This window comes from Benincasa hispida, chromosome 2 (genome assembly GCF_027475165.1).
Source record: "Benincasa hispida cultivar pf3 chromosome 2, pf3_genome.v1.1, whole genome shotgun sequence".
NCBI lineage: Eukaryota > Viridiplantae > Streptophyta > Magnoliopsida > Cucurbitales > Cucurbitaceae > Benincasa > Benincasa hispida.
Genome location: NC_143479.1, coordinates 82,739 through 105,672, shown reverse-complemented (window position 1 = coordinate 105,672; position 22,934 = coordinate 82,739). Strand labels below are relative to the sequence as shown.

Genomic DNA, 22,934 nt, shown 5'->3' with positions numbered 1-22,934 from the left:
GTCAGAAGCGCCTTCTTTTGATGCAAACAATCGTTTTAATCTCGGTATCAATGGAAAATGACGCAATACCTTATGTGGTATTTTTTTACCCTTGCCATCATTAACTTTGTACGGAGACTCACCACAAACAGGGCATTGTTGCAAATCTGCAAACTCTTTCCAATACAATACACAATCATATTTGCATGCATGAATAGACTCATAACCTAGGCTTAAATCATGCAATTTTCGCTTGGTTTCATAAAAGGAAATAGGTATAGAGGTGTCAGCTGGAAATGCTGCTTTTAACAATTCCAGCAATATGTCAAACGATTTGTTACTTCAGTCGTTCAGAACTTTGATATGTAACAACTTCACTAAAAAGTTTAAGGACGAAAATTGTGAATACCCAGGGTATAATTCATTACGTGCTTCGGTCATTAAATCCTCGAATAAGTTCGTGGTATCTCTTTCTTGACCATTAAAGAACATTTCATTATTCTCAATCCTTTCTTCATTTGCATTTTCTTTTTCAATTGGAACTTGTAAATCGTTTATAAGATTCAACATCTCATTTTTTTCGACGACATTACTCTCTATATTATCTACTTCAACATCCTGTATTGATGACTTGTATGACTTCTAGATAAGTTTACTGGCTCTCTATGATATACCCATTCACAATATGAGGGAGATATTCCATATATTAATAGAAGTCGTTCCACAATATCTATCTTTTCCCAAATTGAATTCATACAATTCTTGCATGGACATCTTATTCGTTCGGAATCATTAACATGAAATCTTGCCATATCTAATAACTGTGATACTCCTTCTCTATACTCCACTGATAACTTATTCCTTAGTTTAATTCATTCTTTATCATCCTTAAAAATAAATATTTTTTGACCAACTTGTAATCCAAAACAATAATCTGGATTAGGAGACAAAGTACAAAGTATTATTAAGCATTGGGTTCCATAATTTTCATTTCTTAAGGCAAAATAAACACATAGGTCCCTAGACCGCTTAAATTGTCTTAACAACTTTCAAATGTTTTATTTAGTACGTCTCCAAGCTTTCAATTTTGTGTCTAATATAGGCCTTTCATCTATTCAACATCTTCTAAAATTTATAAGCCTATTGGACACAAAATTTAAAGTTCAATTTTCTATTAGACACAAAATTTAGTTTTATGTCTACTAGATTCTTTAAACTTTTTTAAAATATTAAATGTGTTAAGTACCAAATTGGATGTTTAAAGATTTATTTTATATTTTTTAGATTAATATAGGCCTTTTATTTATTCAACATCTTCGAACTGTTAAATCATGCATACTTAGGCTCCAAATAACCAACATCATATGACGTGTTCGTTTTAAAATTACTCTCAACAATTTCAGAGAATTGTAAAACAAATATATTCTCAAAATTGACGAGATATTAATGGGCATGATTTGTACAAAAAAAAAAATTTAGATAAGATTTTAATGGGCATAATATTGATGGACATGATTTGTACAACAATTTCAAAAAATTAACAAAAGCGAATACAATATTTAACACATTTTAATGGACATTTCACATATGATTTAAATAAATATATAAGATAAAATAAAATGAGAAAATTACCGACAAGGAGACGACGGCGGCAGGCAGTTGATTGCAACAGTGGCGACAGCAAAACTTGATAGAAGAAAAGGGAGGAATGGAAGAAAAATTTTATGAGAAAAATGGAAAGTGTAAAAGGATGGAAGAAAATGGAGAAATGGAAGAAAAATTGGATGGGAAAATAGGGAGAGGGAGGAAGAATGGTGAAGAAAAAGGGAGAAAGAGGAAAAAATTTGAGAGAGAGAGAGGAAGAAAATAGGGGCGGCGGCGGTGGTGGGGGGGAGGGGGGTTTGGGGTTAGGGTTTTTTGAGAGGGAGAGGAAGAAAAAATGGGGGAGTGGGGAAGAAGAAGGGGTTTGGTTTGGTTAAACCAAACCCCTCTCCCGACGCCGCCCGACGGGTGTCGGGAGATCCGTCGGGAATTCTCGGGAACTCTCGACGGTCAACACCCGGCGTGGAGAGTTTTCGGGAACTCTCGACGGTCAACACCCAGCGTGGGGAGTTTTCGGGAACTCTCGACGGTCAACACCCGGCATCGGGAGTTCCCCGGGGAACTCCCAACAGTCCTTTACTTCGTTGGGAGAGACCGTCTCTCCTAACGACCTAACTCCCGACGCTCTATTTAGGCGTCGGGAGAACTCCTTTTTCTTGTAGTGTACCTTGCACAACATAGATGTTCAACCTTTAGGCAAAACACCAACTGGAAATAGTACTCTCAATGTAGTAATCAACTGACAGTAAACTTTGTACAAAAACAACCTTTCTTTAGACCGACTATTTTTCACATGAGCAATCTTTATAATTGTCACATACTTATTACCACATGCATACCCACAATTTGGCCAAATAATTATCTTCTTTTGGGCCGATAATTATTGGCATAAATTCATGAATATGCACATCTTATATTTCATAATTAAATTAATCTAAATAACAGAAGCTACTTTGGTAATATATTATTTTGACTGGTTCATTCTAAAATATAAGACACAATAATATAATAATATTATTGTACAAAAATAATAGGAGAAGAACACCAAATAGTTTTTACCAAAGTTCACCTAGTAATTGCATACAATACAATTAAAGTAACATAAACATGTGAATATTACCAAATATCATTAATCAAGTTTAAATTTAAATTCACCAAAATATCAATCGAATTTAAATTTAAATTTACCACATTATCAATCAAATTTAAATTTAAACTACAACATAATTAATCAAAGTTAAACTTAAATTTACAATGTGATTAATCAAATTTAAACCTAACTTCATAATTTGATTGATTTAATTCCTAATTTATCAACTAATTCCTAATTAAAGAGGGATTACTGACCGAATTGATTAATTCTTGACATGCAAGATTTTCAGTTAATTAATACAAAAAAACCCCTTAATCGATTAAATTAATGGAATTGAACATTAACAATCAAATGGGCAAAAAATTCCTCCAATTCATGACCAAGTTTAGATGTGATTCAAGAAAGAAAGAAGAATTAAAGTTAAAGAAAAATAAGTTGCTGAACTTGAAGTGCGGCTACGAGGTTCCAGAATTCAAGAAACAAAATATTAGATACCACTAATGTCGGAAACCATGGAGGAAGAAAGAGGTTTATTTTATTATTAAAAAAATATTTAAATTTTTTAGCCATCCTCATCGAAACCAAAATTAAATCACAATACCAATGGAATCATGCTCTGATACCACTTGTTAGCATAAATATTTTAGATCTATATTGAATAGATATAACCCTTGGATATTCATTCTAAATTGTCAAGAATAACGTACTAGATTCCATTGCAAAATTGACGATGTTCGATTCGAGAATCGATGTCATTGATTCGATTTTAAACCGAAACAAAAGAAAATTTATAAATACTGAACTAATCCTATCACTACAATGACGTAGCAACACTGGTAAGTCCGAGTCAATCCGCAAGGAAGCGTGATTTGTTTCATTAAGTTAATTTCCTAGAACGGTGAATGGGGAGTTTTGGGGTGAAAAAGATAAATGCGTGAAATTAGTTTAAAGGGGTAAATGTAATATAGAATAGGAGTCTATCGAATTTCTAGAGCAAGGGAGAGTTTCCTATGCAATTTCTTTCATTAGGCATCAATTAATTACACTGAATCTATCAACCCCTCAACCTATTAGGGAATCTAATAACCCAATTAACCAAATTCGATATTAAACCAAATTAGCCCTAATTCAATTTACAACTCTTCCTTCTTAGTGACATACAGGTTAAAATTGAATTGCATTACGAAAGTGTTCAACTGTCGAGATATACTACAAGCTAGAAAAGTCATATCTTATAGCATAATTTATCTGGAAAAGATTATATTAGGGCATACATGCATTTGGTCAGAAAAAGTCTAGACTTTAAACATGCGATCCTAATATGCGCAACTAAATCAATCAATATAGGCTATGATAATTTTGCAAACAATAATTTCAATAAACTAATTTGTCATATCGATTTATAAAAATTCCATTAAGATTCAATCAAATCATCCCAAAGAGTTCACAACAATTCAGTTAAATTAACTAGAAATCCTTCAAGAAATTAAAGACAAGGCTCTTTGTCAAAGGAAATTAGATAGAAGTTACCTCTTAATTCATAGATAAATTTGAGATACACATCTGATCCGTCAATTACAACCCAAAACAAAAAGAAAAACTAACCTAAAGACACTAAATTCTAAAAGGAAAGGAAGAAGAATGAAGGTTAACTTCGGCCTTCATCAGTTCAACTCCCAAAAAATTGCATATTTTGACCTAAACACGAAGGGATGTATTTATAGAAATCTTCGCAGCGTTGTAACGCTAGACAGAAAAGCCATAAGCATCAGGGAAAATGTTGCAGCGCTGGCGTTACTGCCAACTCAGAGCATTGCAACGCTCCCTTGAACACCAGGCTACTACCTTTCAGTGTCAGGCGAGCATCGGGGCTTCGTATAAGGTGAGTGTTGTGACGCTAAAGCAGGGGCATTTTGGTCTTTTTTTACTCCTTCGAAATCCGGATGTTCAAATCTACTCCAAATTGCTCAAAATTAACCCTAATCAGCTTCAAATCGCCAATTCTACCTCTTGGTTGCTCGATACCTACAAAATAGGGAAATAAGCACGTAAAATCCGTTAACGAGCCCGAATTAAGCTAGGAATAATAGCTCTTTTTGAGAGCTATCAGACGACAATTATAAGACGGCCACTGTCTTCTTCAACCAAATTTCGAATGCCCTAAGTGGGATCTTTATCTATATTAGATTCGAGAAAGATTGAGTGTTTATTATTTTAGTATATCGGGAACCATAACCTTAAGGTCTCTTTATATACTAGTTCAATTAGGGTTTCATTAAACCCTAACTAACTAGAAATGCTAACCATTAAGTTCATATTAAAAAAAATCTTATAAATAAACATCTATAAAAATTGGTAAATCTCAAAATTGTCAAATCTTAATTTTCAAAAACTCAAATCTTTTCAAACAACAATTGAGGCTCCAAATTTTTGTTCAGGCTCAAGATTTTTGTTGGAAAATACAGAAATTCATTTTTGTTGATGAAGAGAGAAAAACTATCTATTTTTTTTTTTAGAAAAAAACATTCTTTAAAAATTGTTTTTACAGTACTAATGAGCATCGATAACAAAATTAAGGGAGTGTGTTCAAATGTATTTATTTATTTATTTTTCATGTTCCATGGAGTTGTTCTCTATTACAATATACATAAGCGGGGCAAGACCAGAGATGCCATTTCCCATCCCATCTGCACTCTCAATTTCATTCCCCATCCCCATGAAATTTTTCAAGGGGATCGGGGCGGGGATTCCCCGCAAGGAATTCGTGGGGATCGGGTTCTCGTGGAAAATCTTTTCCTGTTATTATTTTTTTTTGTAAAAAATCAATTAATTTAAATTACTAATGTGAGCAAATTTTAATTAAATAATTAACTTTATCACTAAATTATTTATGATTTAGTTTTACCTGAAAATTAAAATTTAAAGACAAATTACTCAAATTTTGGCCTGAAAAACTAATTATATTTTTTTGTAGAAAGAAATAAATATAAATCAAATTATTCACATATATAATCTAAATTTAAATATTCAATTTAAACATATTCATTATCTTTCCCAATAAATAATAAAATTTGAAATTTAAATATAATATTTATATAATAATAATAACAACATAACATTAGATAACTATATTAAATAAATATGTAGAAGCTAATCAGGGCGGGGAAGGGACGTGAATACATTCCCCATCCCCGTCCTCGTCCTCGTTTAGCTCATGGGAAATTCTTTTTCCCATTTTCGGCCTAATGGGGAATCCCCGCGGTGCCCTGTCCTCGTGGGAAAATTAGACAACTCTATATATATATTATTGCATAAAAAATATGTATTAAAGGGGCATTTGGTTTAAGGATTATCTTAAGACTACAATAATCATCTCTACAGTAAATATTATTTTAAAACTCCCAATTAGCTACGGTTAACACTATTTCAAAAATCTTATTTGCTACAGTATTTACTATTTGCCGTAGTTTTTACTATTTTACATCCATCAATTTTTTTATTCTTTGCAACCGTGTTTATTATTTCCTATTCAAACTAAATAGTTTACACCTCAAACACATCTATTATAACCCAAACTAAAATAATCTACACCCCAAACACAAACTATTATCATCCAACTATAATAACCTAGGACTTTAATGTAAACCCCGAACCCTACTTTCCTTACCTAAGTATGTTAACTATGTGATTACAATGTTAAGTAGGTTTACTTATGAAGAATGTTACATTGTAGGGAAAATTTGAAGAATGAAGGAAAAGAATAAGGGAAAATTTGAAGTGTTGTGTTGAAACGCCTTGGGGTAGGCTTGTGAATTTAGCCGATAGTGTTTTTGGTAAGCCAAATTATAAATTTTTATGAGATATATTGAGTTTGGGATTTATGTTGAACAATGGTAGAAGAATACTATTAAGCATAATATGATTATTATTATTTTGTTACTAAAGGCTGAATAGAAGTATGGAATTAAATAATTTTGTGATTATTTGAAAAAAGAAAAGAAAAGAAAAGAGAAAAAGATGCAAGTCGGTGGGAAGGTTTAAGTGGGATGAGGGATCACTCTTTCCTCATTTTTACTGCCGGCATACCTCCTCCTCCAAACCGAAACAAGTGAGGGTACTTCAGCTAGACATCGAATTGGAGAAGAATAAGAAAGTTTAGGGTTGAGTGGGGTAGAATTTGAAGGAAAACATGGGGAAATTCGAAGAAGAATTGAAGCTGGTCTAGAATTCGAGTAATCTGGACAAGGTATGATGTTCAAAGGATAACAAGCTGTAGAAACCGAGTTTGGAGCTGAATATTTGAGGTGAAATTCGAAGAAGAATTTAAGTTGGTCTGGAATTCGAGTAATCTAGACAGGATATGATGTTCGAAAGATAACAGGCTGTAGAGATTGAGTTTGGAGCTAAAATTTTAAGGTAAGATAACTAACTTAATTATAAACAAGTTTCTAGAAGGAAGTTTCTTGAAATGAGTTCTTGATTTCGAGTTATAAATTTTTGAAGTTGAAATAGGAATTTGTGCATAAGCAGACAGCTGGTTGGGAAGATCAAGTAAGTAGCTCATCCAAGGGAGCGAGAGCGAGATAAGGATGATGTAAATCTCGCTGGTCACTCAAATCTTGTTTATTTTCTGCCTAGTCTCGCTAGAATTTATGCTAAGTCTCGCTAATAATGGTAAGTCTCGCTAATAATGGTAAGTCTCACTAAGAATGAAACATCTCGCTGATTTTCATGCTAAGTCTCGCTCATAAGATGATCTCGCTAGTGATGATATCGTTGGTGAAGATCTCGTTAGTGATGATTTCGCTAGTGACGATCTCGCTAGTGATGATCCCGCTAGTAAGCAAACTATTTGAAGCATCTTTATGAGAATTCTAAGAAATCTAACAAAGAATTATGTTGCTTCAGGCCAAGAGAAGCTAGGAAAAACCTATAAACCGTTAAGAGCCCAGACGAGTAGTGAGTGACTAAAATAAACTTAATGTTTTCAATGTTTTGTGCATAAAAGACCATGCGATTTCAATGATGTTTGATGATAAGTTTGTACGTTTTCAAGCAACTAAGTTTTATGAATTGCATAGCATTTCTTCTCCAGCATGTGTATGTTTTATCGCATGCCAAGGTTATATGTTATAAAAGCTAAGTATCTATGATGAAGCATGCGTTTTTAAGATAAAAGCTATGTTTCTACAAATGTATTGCTAAGGGCTATGATTGAATGTTTCTTAATGTATATGTTTTTTCTTTAGTATGATATGTTTAGTAAGTCAGATATTGAAGGTATAGAAGATATCCAAAAAGTACCTAATGTGTTGACGGTACTTAGAAACTCCACGTGCAAATAGGTATTTTTGAATAAGAGGCCAAAGTATGGGTCTCCTAGGCCATATACCATCAACCTGAGGCCGAAGTATGGGTCTCTTGGCCGGATACAGACGTTGGGAGCTAGAGCGATGTATGCTCGTTCTCAACTAAGGTTTAATAATGTTTATTGATGTTTAATGAGTTTTCTTCTCAAAAGCTTGATGTTATGGCTATGTTCATATTTTAAAGGAAGTTGCTTGAAATGTTTTCCAGTATGTTTACGTGTTTTATATTAATGAAAAGCATGGTATGTCCTGATTTCTAGTAGTCACTCACTTTGCGAATAGCTCACGGTTTTCAAATGTTTTTTTTTTCTTTCCCCAGGTAGCGGTCAGATTTCTCGAGATTAATCTTGCTGCTGCTTTCCATACAAGACTCAGTTAGTTGAAGAGAAACTAGGTTAACTATTGTATATATATACACTTGTTGTGAGAAGTGTCAGGGACATGTTAGTGAGGAATGTTAGGGACTTGTTAATATCATTTTGAGCCCAGCTGTAAATATTTTATCTGTAGATATTATGTTATGGTTTGTTAAGCATGTGATTGTATGGAAGTTAATGCTGAGCCTTCCTGATGAAGGAACTCTTATACAAGAGTCATCCATGAGCGGGATCTTTTCGATTTCATTGTGACAGAATTACCACACATGCATTATAACATACAAATATGCATTGTAACACTAATTACTAGCATACTTTAACAAATAAAATACATAAAGACCGAGTAAACGTACCAGTTGAAAACAATCTTCAATCAAACTCAGTCCAACGGAAGCAAACTCCTCTACACTTTTTATCATTCAGTAAACAGTCGTCTAACAGCACCACGGTCGTCTACACGATCGACAGTATACGAACCAATTACAACTGGGGACGACACCACCACTCGAAGCCCTTGATATTCTCGGAGTGAGAATCCAAAGGGTGGACTTTGATGGAACTGGTAGAGGGAGGAGGAAAATACGATCGTGTTGAACAAACAAGCAAGTGGGAGATAGTAGAAGACTATTGTATAGTCAGGTGCTTGTCGTTTAGGAAAAGGTATACAATCGTGTAGGTTTAGCTAAGCGATCCTCTATCAAATGTTAAGCGATCGTTTAGGTCTGCTTGACGCGCTAAGCGATCGTGTAGAAAAGGTAAGCGATTGTTTAGAAATTGCAGGTGATCGTTTAGTGCGCGGGTGTGCGATCGTTTAGGAAGATGGGCACCATCATATAGGCTCTCAATGCTATGCAATCATATACTTTCACACCGTGAGCGAATTTTCAGATATCTTACAAAATGAAAACAATTTTCATTTTATTCTTCAGTTACAAGAACTAAATTCAAACTTCCCACTATTGCACAATTTCGGAGAATTACTCGGCCAATTATTTCATAACTGCCTAATTAATTAAATAATGAATATAATCATATTATATTCTTAACCTATAGTTTGATATCATATATCTACTATAGTATTTTCTCCTCTACTTGATATAAATCATATTTATATCAAATTTCTTCCAAAATAATGTATCTTATACATTTAGTCAATTATATCATATATAATTAACCAGTTCAATTATATAATATATAATCGAACTCCCTCTTATCAATTTGAACATTTCAAACTGACCCAAAAACTTATTCTCAACTTTATCCAAGCTACCACCCTTATGGACCTATGCCTCGAAACTCCAATGGTATGTGAATAACTGACTAAACTTTTTAGCCACGAGATCCACCATCCGTTAACTGTCAGACATTCCACTAAAGACCAACAGCTGAACTCTTCTTACCACATATATATTTTTGTGTCCATCGGATATAACCAATCATGAGTATGATGACCCTTCATAAATGCTCGTAAGTACAACTGAGCCAAATTACTATTTTTCCCTGTAGTTACATTTCACTCCTTAAGAACCACTGATCCCTCTAATGAACAATACAACATAGTCCAACTATGTGTGAACACCTCTCGGGCCAAGAGAAGGCGTGTGACACCACATCGTTCAAGCCTTGGAATCAGCCTTTAAGGAAGCTATCTATCTACTTGCCCCTGCATCGGGGAAGGAGCGAATTCCATCTTATGTAGCGAGTTCCCAGCTCCCAAATCAGACGAATCCTCAAAGTGGTAGGTTTGAGTCGGCGACCTGGCCACTTGCACCCATGCAAATCAAAGAACCACCCTCAATGGCAGGAGTTCTCAACTCACTCAGGATTGAGGTCATGTTACCTATGGTCATTCTAGTGAAGTGAAGTCTCTGTCATGAACGGTGTTATATAATGAGACGTTAACACTTCGTGGTCAGGTCTTATACAAACTCTTTGTATAGGACGCTCCCGCTCGCATGTCCCTTACATGAATGATCAGGATTAGATCATCTGTGACAAGTCACAACACTTGTGACCATTCCACAAAGTGGGTCGCATCCATAGCGTTACCAGGATAAGGTTTCCCTCCTATATTCATATACTACAGACCATTTTGGTTATCACTTAAGACATGATCCACTTGTATGTTACCACATACATGTTTAAGTTACATCTAGATAACCAGGGATTTTAGGTTTATTGGTTTGTGGTAAAGCAAATAAAATATTCAACTGAGCAAAATCAAGAAGTGGAGTAAAATATCATATATTATACATCACAAGCGTTTGTACAAACTGTTTACAAACTACAGGACACGAGACTTTAAGGCATCAACCCCAACACTTGATGTGGGCTAATTGTATAAGTTAATATGTTTATCAAGTTGGTACTAAAGATGTTAAGTAAGTAAGTAAAGGGAGTAAGTGATGGCGATAAGGCTAGTAACTACTACCGTCACATCTTCTTCTAAGTTTAGGGGGTGTGACATTTAATAACTAACTCCTTATCTCAAACGCCCCCTAGTAGATTTAAGTTTATTCAATATTTTACTTTTTTGCAATTAACATTATTTTTTGAAGTTATTTTGGAGGTTTTTTTTTCTTTTGAAAGGATTTGGGAGGTTTTTTTTCTTTATTTTATTAGAAACTTAAGCCCGTTAAGAGAGAATGGTGATTAAAGATTTTTGTTCTTCAAAAAGAAAATGTTGAACTCTATCAATACGATTAGGAGTGTTCAAAAAACCCGATGACCCAAAAAAATCGATCAACCCAACTCAACCCGTGCGGTTTGGGTTGGGTTCAAATAAATGAAAATTTTATGGGTTGGGTTGGTTCATGGGTTCATCTGATATAACTCAAACCAACCCGAACCAACCCGAATTTATTATTAACTTTAAAATATATTTTTTTATTATTTATAACCCAATTATTTATACATATATTGATTTTAATTTTATTTAATTCCAATATTTTTTGAATAATTTATTCTTCGACAACTCTTAAAAGTAGTTTCTTTGCACTTTAGAAATTTTCACTATATAAATTGAAATTGAGTTGTTAATCTTAATTCAATATATGAGAATAATTAAATTAGATTTTTACATATTTACATTTTGCTTCTTTTTAGAACAAAGTTTTAAGTAAATGACCCGATTAACCCGAACCAACCCAGCCTAAATATTTCATGGTTGGGTTGGGTTGGGTTCATTTTTTAATAAGGTTATTTGGGTTGAGAAATTCAAAACGGGTTGGATCTAAAAAAATATTTCAACCCAACCCAAGACAACCCATGAACGCCTCTAAATACGATGATTTGGAAATTTAGAAATTCATTTAATGAAGAGGTAAACTATATATATTTCTTTTCTTTTCTTTTTTTTTTTAATTTTTCTTTAAGAAATGCATTTACAGAATTAAATTGGTATCAAATACCAAAAAAAGAAAAAAAAAAGTGTGTTCAAAATATTTATTTTTCTATGTTTCATGGAGTAAGAAAAGTAATTGAAATACCATACTGGCCCATTTGGTTCATGGGAATAAGAGATGAGAATGGAAAATGATATTCTATCATCATGTTTGGTACAAATTTTTAATATTATGAATGAGAATATCTTATTCCAAGGCATTTTATATTACAGTTTTTCGTAACCACTCAAATACATGGGTTTCCTCCATTTCCAATTGTTTTCCTCTCTCTTACTTTTTATCTATTCATATTATTTGTTCTTTTTCTTTGTTAATAGTGGTTAATATATTTAAATTAAATTTATAATTGACATATATAATTAAGGGAAATTATTGCAAATGGTAAAACTGTTGAAAATATTTACAAGATATAGCAAAATTTTAGAACTATCAATAATAGACGTTGATAGATACTGATTGAAATCTATTGATATCTATCAATGTCACTGATAGACACTGATAGTAGTTCTAAAATTTTGCTATACTTTGTAAATATTTTGATTTATTTTTTTATATTTAAAAACAACCCTATAATTAAGTTTATAAATAATAAAGCTAATATAATAATTTATTCTATTATTATGAATTAATATGAAAAGTCATAATCTTTTTAAAAAATATATGAATAAACATAATTATATTTGCTTACATCTCTTTTTATCGGTAATATATATTAACATCATAAATTATTTATTAAAATTATTGATTAGTATTTAAAAAAATATTAGTTAATTAATTAATAATAAAATAAGTTAATTTTTTCAATTAAACAATCTTGTACACTTGTACTAGTTTTAATCTATAATCATAATTAATCTATATATATATATTTATGCTAAATAAGTCTATATATATATATATATATATATCAACTTTGAAGAGTTCACAGTCGTCAACATTTCATTATATTTGTACTGAAAAAGTCTTTTGGTAGTTTGGGGCATGTACATTCCATATTTCCAATTAGCAAGTTCATTCTACGAGCATCATTAACATACCATAATTCATTATATTAAATGAAACTGTTTCTATATAGGGTTGTGCAGCGAATAGAGGTTTGGTCAATGGAGACCGTTTAAACTTTTATGGGCATTCAATGTGATTTAGCTGCCTGCCATTTATGTGTTTGAGTTATGCATCTGCTTTATAAGCCCCTCTAATTTTGCAGGCCAACTTTTACTTTGTCCCTTTCTTTAATCTTCTTGGAGATGCAGATTGTATAATTTCAATTTTTCTTTTTTGTACAGTCTTCTAGATTTTATGTTCTTGATGCTCTCTCCAAGTGTTTGCATATGCTGCTGCAAGGTCTGAAAGACAGGTGATCATCATTTGTTTATCATATTTATGCAGGTGAAAGAATTGTTGAGATTAGATGGTTTGATTTAGTAATTTCAGTGTCACTTTCTGTCGCTCTTTTTTGTGTTTGTTAAGTAAAACGTTGGTGGTTTGTGTCTCCATGTCATGTAATCAACTATGAGATGATTGTTGTCTGATTGTTCCTTTTCTTTGCATGCAATCTCTTGCCTTTTAAGTGTTTGACAAATTTATGTACAGTTAGCAATCGGGAAACTTTAGAGAATAGATGAGCAACGAATTTTCTGATTTGGTAGTACACAATATGCGGAAAAGCCGAAGCATGGAGAAGAATAAATTGAAAGTCGAGGATATTGAGTCATTTAAGAGAAGTTGTTATAATGTTGTAGAAGAGAGTGATGATGAATCAGAAGCAAATGGAGATAGAATGAGTTGGTATTCGTCGAAGAGTTCGATCGAAGACGAGTTACCTGAGCTTGTTGTTTTCCTACAAGAAACCAACTATGAATTTGTAAAAGACATTTGCATTGATGAATCGGCAACTTCACGTGGAAAGTGGTTCGAGGAGAATTGCGACACAGAAAATGGCTATGTCCACCGTATGCTCAACCGTGATACATTAGAAAGCGATGATGAATCAACTGAAGAATCCGAGGATTTGGAGTCGTCAATTTCGAGTACTGAATCAACACAGACGCTTGATGAGAAACAAAAGGCTCATTCTGATGCACTAGATGAAATTCCTTCTGAAGTTCCCCCCCATAAGAAATCTGTGCCAAAATTATTTCTTGATAGAAAGGTGGGAGAAAATTTAGCTTAATTAGCATACATCTTGATATCGTTTTAAACATGGAGGATTGATTTGATTGTCTGCATACTTTGTAGGTTACAGGTAGAAAGGGAGCAGCAGGTTCTACAAACTCTATAGCAATATCATTGACTAAGATACTTGATGAAAACAAACACAAAGGCAAAGGAGTTACCAGAAGCAACATTGAACATGGCAGCATTCGCAACTCCGGTTTATCACAAAGCAGTAACTGGACGGCAGGTTGTGGTCGTTGTTGTGACTGTGGAAGCACATCCATGACTGAGGACTATACACAAGAAAATGAAAGGGGATTATACAGTAGCCATTGTGGCTTTGTTTATCAGAGAGAAGATGGTTCCTCTGCAGTTGATCCTACAAGGCCTTCATTGACATCTTATTTGGGCAGCGCATCACTTCGATCCAATGGCAGCACCAACAGCTCACATTCTTTTGCTTTTCCAATGTACTTTTGCTTCTCTTAACGTTATCTCGTTATACCTCAATTGATTGACAATTGAAACATAGAGCTTATTGTCTTGGCCTGTTCTTGTATTCACAGTTTACCAACAGAATGGAATGGAAGTCCAGAAAGAATGGTGAAAGCTGATCCCTTGCAAACACGAAGGCGGCAACTATGGAGGCTATGTTTTCCCTGCTGTAACTTCTGAGCAATCTTATTGCTCAACCTGTCACTGCTCTTGATTGTCGTTTTCACTCAGATTCCATATCATTTTGTATAAGATATGTAGAACTGCACTGAGCCCAAAAGTTTTTAGTTTATAGCATAAAACATTTAATGTTTTGAATACATTATTTACATTGTCTCACTTTTAGCCTCGAATATTAGCTTAGACTATAAATAGCAATCAAGAAAATAAGACATTTGGGAATTTTTAGGACTTGTCAAAAAAACCACTTAACTCAAAATTTGAGAAGGAAAGCTCCAGTGGGAGGATATGCCCAGCTCAACGTTTAAAATATTCGATGAAGGAAGTCAAGTTTCTTAGTAGTTTAAGCTTTAATCTATTATTAGAACATTTTTCAAGTATTATTGTAGCACATCATTCATTCCATTTAAAATTTAACACATAATCCAATGATATAAGGATTTTATCTGATGGATCTCATGTTAGATTTTGTGTCCTAAATCTTGTTGTAATTTGTAATTTTTTTAATATAAATGGTCTATTTAATAAAATAAGAAGTATTTTATTTAACATTTAGATTGCATTAACTTGATCAAATAAACTAAAATCTAAGGTTGTTTAATGTAGCTTGACCATACAAATAGATTAATAACCTAAAATGGTATATGGATAAGGTTGAGTACCTTATCTTGGTGACACTGCAAATACGGCGTTTTGTAACTGTTACATTAAAGAGTTTATACAAGACCACGGATCGCGAAATGATTGATTTCTATTTATAACACCATTAATTGAAGAGACTAACATTTCTATGATGACCATAAATGACTTGACCTTAATCCTGGGTGAGTGTAAACTCCTGTTTATGAGGGAAATTCCTTCATCTGTATGGGTGAGGATGGCCAATTGACTCAATAAGACTACCATTTTGAGACTTGTTTAAGTATGCAAGATAGAATTCACTCCTTCTCGTCGTTAGGGAAAAGGATGAATTGCTCCTTTAATAGTTGATTCTAGGTCTTGAACAATGAGGTCTCACCCTCTCATTGGCTCGGGAGGGTTAGTTTATAGTTAGACTATAAATTGTTTGTTCATTATAGGGATCGGTAGTACTTAAGGACTTAGATGTAACTACAGGGGTAAAACGAGAATTTGACCCAGCTGTAATTAAAAGCGATTTGTAAATGGTCGACTCATAGTTGATTGGTTATATGTGTGGACACATAAATATATCTATAATGGGAAGAATACAATTATCAATCTTTAATGAAGTGATCGGCAGTTAATGAATGTTGATTAATTTAATTAAAAATTTTAAAGAGTTTAATCAATTAATCTTGTATCATTGGAGCTTCTAATCTGTAGTTTCATAAGATTCTCTTGTTAGCTCATTAAGGATAAAACAAGGAATAAGCGTTTTTGAATAATTTAAATTGTTCAAATTATTTAAAGGAAATAAGGGTATTGGTTATATTAATATGGTTAATATAATGTATAATGTATAGTGATACATTATAGTATATAGTTAATTGTAAATGTGATTTATAATTAAAACTATATAGTACTTGAGAGGTAAATATTTGAATAAGATGGTTATAAGAGAGAATTGCATTTTCATTTGATTAAAATGTACATTATATGATCAATTAAATAAGAGTTAGTTAATTAATCATTTTAATTATATTATATTATATTAATATAATTAATCTTTTAACTCCTCATCACAGGGGATTATTCTAGCATGGATGGGGGTGTTATTGCAACTCCCCTTCTCCCTTTTCTTCATCTGTGTACTCAAAATACAGAAGCATGGTCAGTTCTAGTGGTGAAAAAAATCTATGTTTTTCCCTTCCCTCTCTCAAAACACTAAAGAAATCCCACCATTTCATTTCTTATTGGAGAATAACAAGGTCACTGTGTGGTAATGTTCATCGAGTTGCTTTTTGTCGTGTTCTTGAGTTCGAGAAGGTTTCTTGCTATTCGTGAGGAGAAGAAATCGTGATCTCAAGGAGAGGATTATATGTGAAGAGAAGTGTTCTACATGATGGTAAATTTTCTCTCCATTTTCCTCTCTCTAGAAAAGCACGCTTAGAGTTTAAATTGTTTATCCTGGAAAAATTATATATTTACTTATATGTATTTTGAATTTTACAACATCGAATGTTAATGACACGACGTTCACATATTTTTTACGAGGAATTCAATTCTTTTACTTCATATACCATTCTTAAAAGATAATGATGTGGTAGAATCGAAGAATGGAAATTTTTTGGTAGTACTAAATATTTCCTCTCTATTAGCAAGTTAACATTGTAATAAAGTAGTAGCTACCGAATTCAAATATTTTGCTGTTTCATATTAATATTCTACGTGTTAGACCTGTTATGATCGATGGTAGTATGGAGCCCACACATGAAGAGATAGTTAACGAGTAAATTGAAAACATTAAACTCATAGGTCGAAATATGATGCATATTCTAAATTATTGGATGAACTGAAAGAAAAGTGATCCTACTACAATTAATCTTCAGATATTCCCAAGTAAGCTACAGTTACTGAAGAAACTTTCTCCCACATTCTTAATCATCCCAATGGCTTCTGACTTTTGCACTGAAAATAATGATATAGTTGAAATGAGGTGAAGAAGAAGAGATCATGGTAATAGCAAAGATAAGATCCTCCTCAACCATAATCAGATTGCTGGAAGTTTCTAGAGCTCTACTGAGACAAATGGTTGAGTTGATAGATAGCTCAGTCCAATCCTAATCCAACTTGGGAGACTTCAACTCAATGGTGCCCACTTTTAGTGTATTAAGAGTCTTGAAACTGAGCATGTAATGATGCTCCATTGGACCAATATAATATGCAGTGGAAACCACTGTTGGCCACACACACACACACACAAAAAGAAGACCCATTAGCTTGGGAAAGTAAGTGCCAAATCTGTCTGTTTAGGTAATACTTTGTTTTCATTGTTAGCTCACACCATCCATGTCTACTATTACATCCCCCCCACCATTACCACCATGTTTTGGTGGCACAAGTTTTGCAGGTCAGAAGCGTGGATGAGCGGGGCGACGTAAGGACCACCATAAGCCACCACCATGTGCCGAGTCCCAATCGAAGAAGCGCATCGCGGTTGGAATCATGAATGTTCAATTCTTGTGTGAGGCCTTTTAGAAGCAAGATGAGGTAGACAATGAAAATGACCTTTCACAAGTCACGTCTCACTTGATCATGCATGCCAATTCCCAATCTCAGGACCATTGTAGCACACTACTTTGCAATCCAATCTCCATCCCCGCAACCAACAACAACCACAGAGAGATGTAAGTAAGAGTTCTCCAACATTAACATTTTACTCAATGCAGTTTTAACTCCATTTGCTAGCTCCCATATCGAAAAACGGCTCGATATTTGTCGATCGAGAGAGAAAAAGAGATTGAAACTGAAATAAGATGTTAATTAGGACTTAGGACCACACAAGGCATGTGATATTTGAGTTAGCTGAGACAAAAGGGGGGGTTTTGGTTAGCAATGTTAATCAAATAGCAAGTGACAGATGGGCCTTTGGGGGCAGAAGAAGGCAAGCCTTATCACACTTTTCATTATCAATTAAATGCAAAGCTTACATGTGAGCTGTGATGCTTCAATTCACAGCTCAAGGACCCATCTTTTTCATTTTTAATTTCTTTTTTTTTTTGGGGGGGGGGGGGGGGGAGGGGGGAATTTTTTATATTTTGAGTGTTGAATGTTGAAAGAATAGGTAATAGAAATCAACAATAGGAAAGAAGAAAAGAAATTCTGTCTGGGCAGTACTATATGTTAGGCAGACTTGACAGAACACATCTTCCATCTGTACCACTAACACCACCTGCATGAAGTTTCCTCTTTCAATTGGTTACATCCTTGTAATATCTTTTTCTATGTTTTTCCTTCTATATTTCTTTTTATAAATAAAACACAAATTTACAAAACTACCATACTCATATTTGCCTTATGTTAATGACTACTTAAATTACATTTTTATCATTAAAAAAAACAAATCATTTGTTATTTGTTACTTCTTAGTATATTAGGGAGCCTCGTAAGAAGTGGTCCACATTGTTTATTGTTAAACTGGATTGTTTTTTCTAATACAAAAATTGCAAGAATGGGAGATTGAATCTTAGATCTTTAGTGAAGAAATGTTATTCTAATTACTATCGAACTAAATTTACTTTGGTAAAGTATGTCTATTTTAACTTGTTATTATCTTTTTTATAGGATATTAATCCTATGATTTTAATAATGTATTAATTATTCAAACTTCACCTCAACTGTTCAACAACAGCATAAATAAACTAGTGCAACGCCTTCCCATGCGTATAGTTATGGCACCAACTTTCACATAAAACTATTTCATTCCATCACCCAACTATATAACTTGGAAAAGTTTTGCATAAAATAGTTAAGTTTAAACTCAGGTAGAATTTGTGGTGTTCTAACCCACCACCATTCTTCCAATCTAGCAAAAACTTTAATAGTAGCTGCATTAAAATATAAATATACAAACAAAATCGTTGACTTTCACCCACCATCCAACTTGCGTTAATTTTTTTTATGATGGCACAAATTCCAATGTGAATATGTTTCTTCAAAAGACACATTCTAATTTTAAAAAATACCCAATTTTCTTAAATAGTTTGAAATCCACCCGTTTTTTCTAATTAACTTCAAATCCATCTTACTCCAACAATTAATTCCTAAAATTTAAGAGATTATAGATCCAATTTATCCTGGAAATCATTATGAGATCGATGATCAAATTTGAAAATATTAACTTTTATATAACTCAATTGACATAAAATTTATTTGGTACCAAATATTTGATTCCATCCTCGAATAAAAAATAAATAATAATATGTAACCGACAATGTAAGAATTGGAGACATTAATATAATTAAAAAGAAAGTGGGGGTGTATTAATTACCACAAGTCTCACTCACAGTAACTGCACAGTAAAAACTAATTCAATTAATGGGTAAACGAAAAGACTGACTCGGCCCACTCAGACCAAAACCTCCATATTCTCGTCCTTTGTAAAGAAGATACGTGGCCCACCACGTCACGCAATATCTTCCACGTCATCCTCATCCTCACCAAATCCCCATAAATCCTCAGTACCATATCCCTACCCCCCAACACCCCCAGTATGAAAGACAGGACAAACCGACCTCCTCTCACCCGTCACCTATCACCTAAACCCACGTGGCCCCTCCCCTCTCTGGGCCCCACCTTACGTGGACTCATAATATCGCATGCTGACCCTGGGCCCCACCTTCCCCCTTCAACCGACTTCGTACGTCACCCGCCCGTCTCCTTAACTTAAACTTAAACTTGATTAATTACTCTTAATTAAAAAGAACACCAACAACAATGCATTTGAATTTCCATAATTAAAAACAAAAAACATCATAAACGAAAAACAAATTTAATATACTACAAGGGAATTTACATAGAGAAGAAAAAGAAGGTGCAGAGTCACATTTTCATAATTTTTTCCATTTTTTTAAAATCTCTCACTCTCTTCTTTTTTCTATTTCGAAATTTAGTTTTGATTTTTTTTTTCCTTTCATTGAGAGATATTTCTTTAATTTTATACTAAAATTAGGAAAATTTTAAAAATAAAATTTAAAAAAAAAACAGAGAGAGAGAGAGAGAGAAAAGAAAACGGAGGTGATGGGGCTAAGAAAGTCCTGTCTGTGATCTCTCGAGTGATTTACGGAAGGTACAGATTAGCCTGGTCTTGATCATTCCATTGATTTTGACTCCAGTATGCTTGATCAACGGCGTTGGGAAGATCAAACAGAACTTGATGATCACCGTTTGATTGCCAATCCAACGGCCCAAATCCAATGTTGTTTGATCTGCTATTCTGAAGCCCTGACGGATCTACCTGAGCCGTCTGATCCAAATACCCTCCTCCGCCGCCGTCTGTGATCTCCTGCATCTTCAGTTCATCGCTAACGTTCATCATTCTCTGCGGCGGCGGCCACTGATTCGCCGCTTGATTTTGAAACTGCTGATGATTATTCATCGCAAACGCCGTCACGTCCGCCATGTTACCGAATCCAAACGCCAATGTCTCGTTAGACGATGTGATCAAGCTCGTGAAGCTTCCAATTTCCGAGAAAATTCCGCAGTCCGAAATCCCCGCGGCCGTACTTTCAAAATTAGGGTTTGTATTTGTAGCCGGACCAGGGAACAATTTCGTATCCTGTACGTTCAATAAAGTCGATGCCGAATTAGACGACGGAGCCGACACGGCCTCAGTCGCTGCCGCTGCCGCAGCGGCGGCAGCGGTAGTAGTTGTGGCGGTCAAACTGGAACTCTCGCTACTGGAATGAGAAGTGGATTTGCGTTCACGGAGAGGAGGTGGAGGAGGAGTCGCCGCTGCGTCTGAGTTCGATTTAGACTTAGAAGAGGAGGAGCGTTTGGTTTTCCGGCAGCCACCGCCGACGGGGACGTTACGGAGGACCCCGCCTTTCGTCCAGTAACGACGGCAGTTCTTGCAGAAGTGACGTGGCTGAGAGAGATTATAATTATTATAATAACAAAACTTGGTATTGAGAGAATCACACCTTGGACACTTCAAGGCTTGGTGGTTTTGATGGTGGTGGAGATGTGGCCGTAGACGACGGTCTCCGCCGCCAGCGCCGCCGAACAAGCGACTTCCTCCGGCGATCGAGTGTATGTCTTGCATTTCCAGAGCCAAAACTGAAATTTCCTCAACTCGGAAACGGATTTTGCGGGAAAATCTCAGTCACATTTGGGGGAAAAGGAAAACAGAGAAGGAATTTTTTTCTTCTTTATAATATATATATATATATATTGTTCTTGGGAGTGTTTGATGGGCTTATGATGATAAAGAAATTTGGGGAAGTGTGTGATATAACAGAGGGAGTCTCTGAATCTCAGCTTCTAAACACTGACAAATATCCCCTGCACAGCTTCATATGTCTAATATTTTTCTAGTAAAATGGCAATTTACTAATATATCCCTCATTGTGTGAGCATGTGAATTTACTCTACTACCCTTCCTATGCAAGCTGTACAATTGGACCTACCATGGGGTTTTGGAGTAAAATTTATTCCTACGCAATTTGAATTTGGCGACAAAAGTCTTTGGCTCCCTTCGGGATTTTCCTAGCTTTTAAAAATATTGTTAACAGTAAAATAGAGTTAAATAATATTGGATAAATTTTAATTTTAAATTAAAAAATTAATTACGATATTTGATACATTAATATAATTAGTATACTTTAGTTATATGAATCAAATTAGACTTACTATTTGAATTGTTTTTGTATGATAGTTGGGAAATTATTTTAAATAATAAAATTGTTGAAAATCTTTATAAGTAATGGTAAAATATTATAGTCTATTATAATAAATTGTAATACACTACTATAGACTACTATGTTTGTCTCCATGACACAATAGACACAGGTAGCAGTCTATCCTGATTTATCATAGATAAATAAATATGTTTTGCTATATTTGTAAATATTTTAGTTCATTTTTCTATATTTAAAATCAGCCCTAATAAATCTATAATTTATTTAAAATTGTATATGATTTAAATTTCAACTAATCATATTTAATCTAAATTGTTTGATAATTTAAAAAAATAATTGTTATAAAAAATGAATACATTATAATTTGAAAATAGACCTGAAAAATTATATTAATTTGAAATAATATTATTATATATATTTATTTAAAAAGTTAAAGGAGTTGGCAAATTTTTTAGGAAAGCCAAATCTACGATCCAGTATCTATCAATTTATACAGGTTAGCTAAATTTAAAATATATATATATATTCTAATAGATTATTGAAAAAATCGTTTTATCACACAAGAAAGGCAATTAAGATTTTACCATAATAGGCTTTTACGATTACGAACGCAATCCTAAGGGCCTTAGTTTAGTAAGCCTACCAATTTAAGAGATATGGAAATGTAGGTTTGGAATAAGGGGCTTAAATAGTGTTATATATATATATATATAAATAAGTATGATTCTCCATAAAAGTCGATTTGAATATATATAGGTTAAAAATTTGATAGTTCAATTATTTATTCATGCATTCGTTAATCTAAACAAATGGATTGAAACTCTCTTGTTTGCAAATGATTTGTAATTAGAAAACTAAAATCATTCGGATTAAAACTTGCTATTGGATATCATTTCGATATGTTTATTATTTTATAATAACCATTCTATATAGGCTCAAAATAAAGCTTTTAAATTTTA

General features: G+C 33.6%; 2 protein-coding genes across 3 annotated transcripts; one reads left to right on the top strand and one right to left on the bottom strand.

The window, feature by feature from the left end:
- The first annotated feature begins 13,039 nt into the window (after window positions 1-13,039).
- On the top strand, window positions 13,040-14,802 carry LOC150037556 (uncharacterized). Of its 2 annotated transcripts, none has more exons than XM_090311238.1 (4): window positions 13,040-13,181; window positions 13,418-13,976; window positions 14,063-14,451; window positions 14,548-14,802. In XM_090311238.1, the coding sequence occupies exons 2-4, from the start codon at window positions 13,446-13,448 to the stop codon at window positions 14,654-14,656; spliced, it is 1,029 nt and encodes a 342-aa protein (XP_090167364.1). In that variant the 5' UTR covers window positions 13,040-13,181; window positions 13,418-13,445; the 3' UTR covers window positions 14,657-14,802. The 2 variants fall into 2 exon arrangements, with proteins under 2 accessions (XP_090167364.1, XP_090167365.1); XM_090311239.1 differs by having other exon boundaries at window positions 13,074-13,213.
- A 5,290-nt stretch (window positions 14,803-20,092) lies between these two features.
- LOC120071666 (dof zinc finger protein DOF5.4) lies at window positions 20,093-21,688 on the bottom strand. The gene has a single exon (XM_039024041.2). The coding sequence runs from the start codon at window positions 21,378-21,380 to the stop codon at window positions 20,397-20,399; it is 984 nt and encodes a 327-aa protein (XP_038879969.2). The 5' UTR covers window positions 21,381-21,688; the 3' UTR covers window positions 20,093-20,396.
- Window positions 21,689-22,934: the final 1,246 nt, after the last annotated feature.

What these genes read in the sequence shown, in the direction of transcription:
- LOC150037556 (XM_090311238.1), top strand. Translation starts at nt 13,446, where the DNA reads ATGAGCAACGAATTTTCTGATTTGGTAGTACACAATATGCGGAAAAGC. An exon ending in AATTATTTCTTGATAGAAAG is followed by an intron (nt 13,977 to 14,062) that starts GTGGGAGAAAAT and finishes CATACTTTGTAG; the next exon opens with GTTACAGGTAGAAAGGGAGC. An exon ending in CATTCTTTTGCTTTTCCAAT is followed by an intron (nt 14,452 to 14,547) that starts GTACTTTTGCTT and finishes TTGTATTCACAG; the next exon opens with TTTACCAACAGAATGGAATG.
- LOC120071666 (XM_039024041.2), bottom strand. Translation starts at nt 21,380, where the DNA reads ATGCAAGACATACACTCGATCGCCGGAGGAAGTCGCTTGTTCGGCGGC.